Here is a 7,333-nt window from a genome sequence, read left to right on the forward strand (position 1 = left end):
ACGATCAGATTTTTTCTTCAGATATGAACGATAACGATTTAAAAATCGTTCAGTCGTTCATATCTGAAGGAAAATCGTTCATATCTGACATGCCTGAACGATGGACGATCAACGATGCGCGTTCCCGATGGTCAGATAACGATTTCTGACATCTGATGGGTTTGCAGTCAGACTTGGACGATTCCATTCATTTTAATGCAGTCAAAAATCGTTCAATCGTTCAAATCGTTCAAAACTTTGTTAAAATCGTTCAAATCGTTCAGATCGTTTCATCGTTCAATCGTTCATCTGACAAATCTGACAAGTCTGACAAATCTGACCGTGTGTACGCTCCATAAGAGTTTTAAAAGTCAAATTGAATAAGTAGCAATATATGAGCATTTTTGACAAAAAGTTGGATTCTATAAAGACGTTTAGATCCAACACCCATTATACATACTGTATATAAATACAGTACTATGCAAACGTTTTAGGCAGTTGTGGAAAAAATGCTGCAAAGTAAGAAATAGAAGTGTTAAAAGTTTGTTTTTATCAATTAACAAAATGCAAAGTGAACGACCAGAAGAGAAATCTAAATCAAATCAATATTTGGTGTGACCACCCTTTGCCTTCAAAACAGCATCAATTCTTCAATTCTTCTAAGTTCACTTGCACACAGTTTTTGAAGGAACTCGGCAGGGAGGTTGTTGGAGAACTAACCACAGATCTTTTGTGGAGTTCAGCTTGACAATCATTATTGTACTGATCTCCAGCCCTTCGGCAAACAAACTGCATTCTGTTACAGCCAAATATTTAAAATTGTGACTCATCAGTCTAGAGCACCTGCTGCCATTTCTCTGCACTCCAGTTCCTATTTTTTTATGTAAAGTTGAGTCGCTTCACCTTCTTTTTATGTCAAAGGTATGGCTTTTGGCCACAATTCTTCCATGAAGACCTCTTCTGGCCAGACTCCGAACAGTAGATGGGTGTACCTTGGTCCCACTGGTTTCTGCCAGTTCTTAGCCGTACTGTAGGTAACAGTGAAGCATAGCAGAGGTTCCTTGCAAGTTTGGGGCTGCATTTCAGCAAATTGAGTTGGTCAGGATTAATGGTATCCTCAGGGGCGTTTCTAGAGAGGAGGGGGCCTGTGTGCAGTTTCCGACACGGGCCCCCTCCTCTCCGCCCGGTGGCCGGCAGCGCACTGAGCTGTGCGTGGCCAGCACCGGAGTTAAAGACTCTGGGCACTAGAGTGTGCCCAGAGTCTATAATGAATGCAGAGGTCACTGGGAAAATGTCCACGGTGGCCATTTTCCCTGTACTGCGCATTCGCAAATGATGGGAAAATGGCCACCGCGGCCATTTTCCAGTCATTTTACAGCGCCGGACCCCAGCGCCGACGTGGGACTCCAGAGAGGTAAGTAATACTATGAGTACAGGGTGTGCGGTGCGGGGCCCCCCTGGATCCAGGGGCCCGTGTTCCCTGCACACCCTGCACCCATTATAGATACGCCTCTGGGTATCCTCAATACTGAGAAATATAGACAGGCACTTATTCAACATGCAATACCATCAGGGAGGCACCTGATTGGCTCCAAATTTTTTCTGCAGCAGGACAACGACCCAAACATACAGCTAATGTTATTAAGTACTATCCTCAGCGTAAAGAAGTGATGATATGGCCCCCACAGGGAATTGGTATGAAATACCGCCGGCCCCATGGCCAGCGGTTCGATTACCGTCAGCGGCAGCCCGACATCAGCAGAGTTCCGAGCAGCGGAAGCCGACAGCACTGGAAATACCGATCGTGGATAGGTGAGTATCTACTAACCTAACCTAACCCCCCTAACCCTAACCCTCCTTAGGGGTGCCTAACCCTAACTTCCCCCCAAGTGTCTAACCCTAATCCCCCCTCTAAGTGCCTAACCCTAACCACCCCCTTCCTCGCTGCCTAAACCTAAGTCCCCCGGGGGGTGCCTAACCCTAAGTCCCCCCCAGGGGGTTCCTAACCCTAACCCTCCCTCCCCCTAGCCTAACCCTAACCCTCCCGGGGGGGTGCCTAACCCTAAGTCCCCCCCCGGAGCCCTAAACCTAACCCTCCCCCCCCGCGGCTGTCCGCTCGCGGCGCCCGGCATCACTACGATCGTGATGCCCGGCGCCGGTCTCCCGGCGTTGGGGAAATGTGGGTGTCTAAATCTAGACGCCCGGCATTTCACCCTTGCCGGGATATGACAGTCGGGAAGCCGGCTGCCGGTATTTAGGCAGTCGGCTTTCCGATTGCATACCCCCCACAGAGCCCTGATCTCAACATCATTGAGTCTGTCTGGGATTACATGAAGAGACAGAAGGATATGAGCAAGCCTACATCCACAGAAGATCTCTGGTTAGTTTGGAACATCCTCCCTGCCGAGTTCCTTCAAAAACTGTGTGCAAGTGTACCTATAAGAATTCAATAATTGATGCTGTTTTGAAGTCAAAGGGTGGTATTGATTTGATTTAGATTTCTCTTCTGTTCATTCACTTTCATAATAATAATTTATTAACACTTCTATTTTTGAAAGCATTCTAACTTTGCAGCATTTTTTCCACACTTGCCTAAAACTTTTGCACAATGCTGTATATATAAGAATCAAGTGTCCTGACTCATTGACTGAATGCTGTCAATCAATCAATACCCAGGCCAAACCCCTGGACCTAGAAACATGAAAATCGGGGAGTATATTCCTTCCATGATGTAGGTGCCCACTAAGAAGGGATTATTGAAATTCAACTCCTAAGGGGGTGAAAAGGGCTAAAACGTTTTCTCTCCCTGTGCAATGTCCTGCCTGACTCTCTTATCATGGCTGTGGCACAGTTCAATATTCAAACTCCAACTGTCACCTAAAGTGCTGCCAAACATCACTGGCAGTTGGTGTGGCTCCCCTATTTGAAAAGTAAGGGAAGGAAATGTGTTTCTACAGAGGTGGGAGAGAAAAATTTGTTACTAGACAGGTGAGGGAGGGATATGTCAAATGTGTTATAATGCGTTGAAGGAAGGGAATGTGCTACAACACAGGTGAGGGAGGGGAATGTGTTACTACAGAGGTGAGGGAGGGTCAAGTGTTATTCCAGAGGTGAGGAAAGGGAATAAGTTACTACAGGTGTGAGTGAGGGTAATGTGTTACTACAGGTGTGAGGGAGAGATTGTATTTCTACACAGTGGAGGGAGGGAAATGTCAAATGTGTTACAACATGGGCAAGGGAGGGAAAGGTGTTACTACATAGGTGAGGGAGTGGAATTTGTTAGTACACAGGTGTGGGAAGGTGATGGCTTACTATAGCAGTGATGCATTACTGTAGAGGTGAAGGATTAATGTGCTATTGGAGTGGTGAGATGCAAATGGAAATAATAAAAACCCTGACCAAGTTGATGCTCTAGGCAAGATTGTGGCTGGTGCCTCCCATGTTGGATTCTTTGTGCGTGCCTTCATATCTGATATGGAAGCGTGGCTTCTCCAAATGGGTGTGGCTCAGTGGCGTAACTACGGCAGGGCCACCAGGGCTCTTGCCCTGGACGCCATGGGACCGGCGGCACATGGGGGGGCCACGGTACAGGCCCACTTTAGTCAGCCAGTGTAGTGCAGACTGCAGTGACTGCGGTCTGTACTACACTGCTACACACACAAAGCTGCCGGCACTGGGTAGTACATCCGTACTACCTAGCGGCGATGTGTGTGTTTTTGCAGCCAACGACAGTCAGACAGATTCTCATAAGCTGCTGCGCCCACTGCCGGAGCCGGGCTGGAGCTCACTCATGAGCTCCGCCTTCTGGCTCCTGCAGTGTGTGATGGAAGAGACGTCATGACATCTCTCCCATAGTACCGAGCGGGACCCAGCAGGAAGACGGAGGAGCAGACAGCGGCGGGTGAGGCAGGAGCGGGGATTCAGGTAAGTCAAGTCAGTGTTATGTGTGTGTGTGTATGTATGTATGTATGTCTGTCTGTGTGTTTTATGAACTATGGAAGGCACTTTATAAGGGGCAACTCATAGGGGGATCACTACTGGGTGCCTCCATAAATGGGACCACTACTGGGGGCACTGTATGAGGTGCACAGCATAGGGGGGGATCACTACTGGGGACACTATAAAGGGCACTACTGGGGGCCTGCATAAGAGTGACCACTACTGGGGGTACTGTATAATGGGCACTACTGGGGGCTTGCATAAGAGGAACCATTACTGGGGGCACTGTATACTGTATATAAGGGGCATTACTGGGGGCCTGAATAAGGGGGAACACTACTGGGGGCACTGCATAGTGGTACTGTAAAAGGGGCACTGTATAAGGGTGCATTACTGGAGGCACTATATAAAGGGCACTGTATAAGGGTGCACTACTGGGGCACTGTATAAAGGGCACTACTACATGGAGCACTGCTACTGGGGACATTGCATAAGGGGCACTACTACAGTGAGCATTGCAAGAGGGGCACTACTACTCGGGGCATTAAGGTGCATATGGAATGGTAAGGAATGTTCCCAGAGTGACGAGAAAGGAGTGTGTGTAATATTGACACACCCCATTTTTCAGTGGCCATGCCCTTTGTGGCATGTGACCACACCCATTATTCGGCGCACGTGCACATAGAGGGGGAGGCTCCATTTTTTAATTTGCCGTGGCCTCCAAATACCCTAGCTACGCAACTGGTGTGGCTTCATGACAGTGGGTAACTTGGGAGGCAGAGTATGTCAGTGCCTCCAGCCATCAATCTATACCCCTTGTGTGTCTCCTCCCATCAAATCTCTCCCCGTTGGGTCTCCAGCCATCAAATCTCTCCCCCTTAGGTTAGTAATTCCATGACTGGAGACCCATCTCTTTAACAAGCTCCCATAATTTAATTGCCTCTGCTCTCTTCCCTCTGCTTCTCTGCTACAAATGATGCTGATGTGACCTTATGTCATGCCAGCATCACACTGATGGAAGCTGCAGTAGCTGTATGATTGACACTGGACTTTAAGACTTTCTGTTGTGGCTGCCTGTCATATAATATGACAGGCAATGGCGAAACAGTGCTGGAAAGCCTGTACATCCCATCGGACGACAGTCACTGCCAGGTAGGACTTCTGAAATCTAGAGTCAGCGCAACTTAATTGTCCAGCCTGCCCAGATGCCCCAAGAGTTTTCCAGTTGCCCCAAGGCATTTGCCTCTACTGCCTATGCCTTAAAATAACCAGTGTATCCAGGGATATAACTCTCAGGGACATCGGATATCGCTACCACTGTCCCTGCTTGTTAACTTTACTAAATAGCAGGAATATTTTAATTCACAATGAAAATATCTGTCGCAATACAGACTGTTAATAATCACGCCTGTGATACATAGATCCCATAGTTCTTTAACTTTATCTGTGTATAATATAATTTATTCCACTAAGGGGCAGCTAAATTTTAATTTGCTTGCCAAAAAAATTAGGCTTGGGCTGGCCCTGATGTTAGCAGTCAAATTTAAAGCAGAAATGTTTAGTAATGTACAGTATGTTGGTTTTGTGTTACTAAACATTGCCACATTAAATTAGACTACTAAGTTGCAGAAATCGTCAGTTTCAGGATCCCGCTCCCTATTGCATTTGGCCCCATGTGTCCTACTTGTAACATTTCATTTGTTTCAGAGATGCCTTTACTTCATTATTTCTCAGAGAATAAATAATTGGATTTAACATGGGGGTCACCAGAGTATAGAAAACCGCTATATCTTCTTCTATTATATAGTTCATAGAATTAGGACTCAAATAAATGAAGACAGGGGGTCCATAATAGAAAATGACAGCAATCATGTGTGATGCACAGGTGGAGAATGTTTTACGTCGGCCTTCAGAACTTTTGATCTTCATGATAGTTTTTAAGATATGGAAATATGATACCAAGATTATGAGGAAGCAGATTAAAGTAATAGCCCCAATGTTGGTTATTATTATTGCTTTGTTGATAGTCGTGTCTGCACATGCAAGTTTCAGTATAGGAATGATATCACAGAAAAAGTAGTCAATCCTATTGGGACCACAAAATGGCAGCCTGAAGGTTAATGTGGTGTGTATCATTGAATGAAGTGAGCCAGTAATCCAGATTCCAATAGCATACTGTGTGCACAGCTTCAAGTTCATGAAGTTAGAGTAATGTAGAGGCCAACAAATAGCCAGAAAACGATCATATGCCATGACAGTGTATAGAAAACACTCTGTGCTTCCAAATAAATGGAAGAAGTAAAATTGGGTTACACATCCTTTGAAGGATATTGTATTTTCCTCTTTTAGAAAGTTTGTCAGCATTTTTGGCAATGTGACTGTAGACAACCAAATGTCTAAAAAAGAGAGATTCAAAAGAAAGAGGTACATAGGTTTGTGGAGCTGGGAATTTTCTTTTACTGCCAAAATTAAAATAATATTTCCCATGAGAGTACATATGTAAATACAAAAAAATAGCATGAACAGTGGAATCTTCATCACCTCTGGATGTGGAAGTCCAAACAGGATGAACTCAGTCACTGAGGAATAGTTCTTATGATCCATTATATTTTTCATCTAAAAAAATCAGAAAATGCATTACACTGTTAAATAAATAATATTGGTCATGTGCAGCAACTTCAACAAGACATCAATGATAAAATAATGTACTGTAAACCAAGCTTAGCATGGTGGTTTTCTAACATATTCTAGAGATATCTTCAGTGTCGGACTGGGGCATGAGGGGCCCATAGGGGAAATGCAATGGCAGGGCCCATTGAAGGGAGGTGGCGCAAAGCTGAAGAGGTGTGGCCAGCCGATTGAGGGTTTTGGGCAGGTAGTAAAGACAATAATTGCCCAAGACCAGAGGCAGATTAAGAGGGTATCCAATTAGCAACACCAAGTAGCTCTGCTAATTGATCACAGCGGGGCTATCCTTTGGCCAGAACTAACAATTTGGCGAGAACTCCCTGTAACCACCCACTAAACAGGCTCTTCCTGACAATTTCAAGGGAACCCTCACAGCGAGCGTAATTCATCTTTGCTGCTTTTGTGGCAAATCGCTCCATGCATGGGTACGAGCACTGCGTTCACACCCCCGACCCCATAGGATTGCATGGTGCGTGCGCACTTTTGCAGCGCAAGCGGCAAGGACGCAAGAGGACACATCTGTAGCATTTGAAAAACAGACAGCATGTTGTGGGTTTCATTTATGTCTGGAGGCATGGGCATTTCTACAATGAGGCAATGTGAGACAAGAGAGCAAATTGTAAGCAATGTATTTAAAAGGAGGACATGACAACTCTTTTTTTCTTTCAAAATTAAAATAAGATTTGTAGGCAGAAAACCTTGTACTAAAAATTCCCACAGACACAAG

The 7,333-nt window shown here is 45.5% G+C and overlaps 1 protein-coding gene across 1 annotated transcript; it reads right to left on the reverse strand.

The window, feature by feature from the left end:
* Nucleotides 1-5,527: 5,527 nt before the first annotated feature.
* Nucleotides 5,528-6,522, reverse strand: LOC148526567 (olfactory receptor 10G7-like). Its single transcript, XM_088470221.1, has one exon. It carries the CDS (start codon nucleotides 6,520-6,522, stop codon nucleotides 5,599-5,601), a length of 924 nt encoding a protein of 307 aa, XP_088326347.1. The 3' UTR covers nucleotides 5,528-5,598.
* Nucleotides 6,523-7,333: the final 811 nt, after the last annotated feature.

The sequence above is a fragment of the Taudactylus pleione genome, unplaced genomic scaffold (genome assembly GCF_031769625.1).
Source record: "Taudactylus pleione unplaced genomic scaffold, aTauple2 ptg000095l, whole genome shotgun sequence".
NCBI lineage: Eukaryota > Metazoa > Chordata > Amphibia > Anura > Myobatrachidae > Taudactylus > Taudactylus pleione.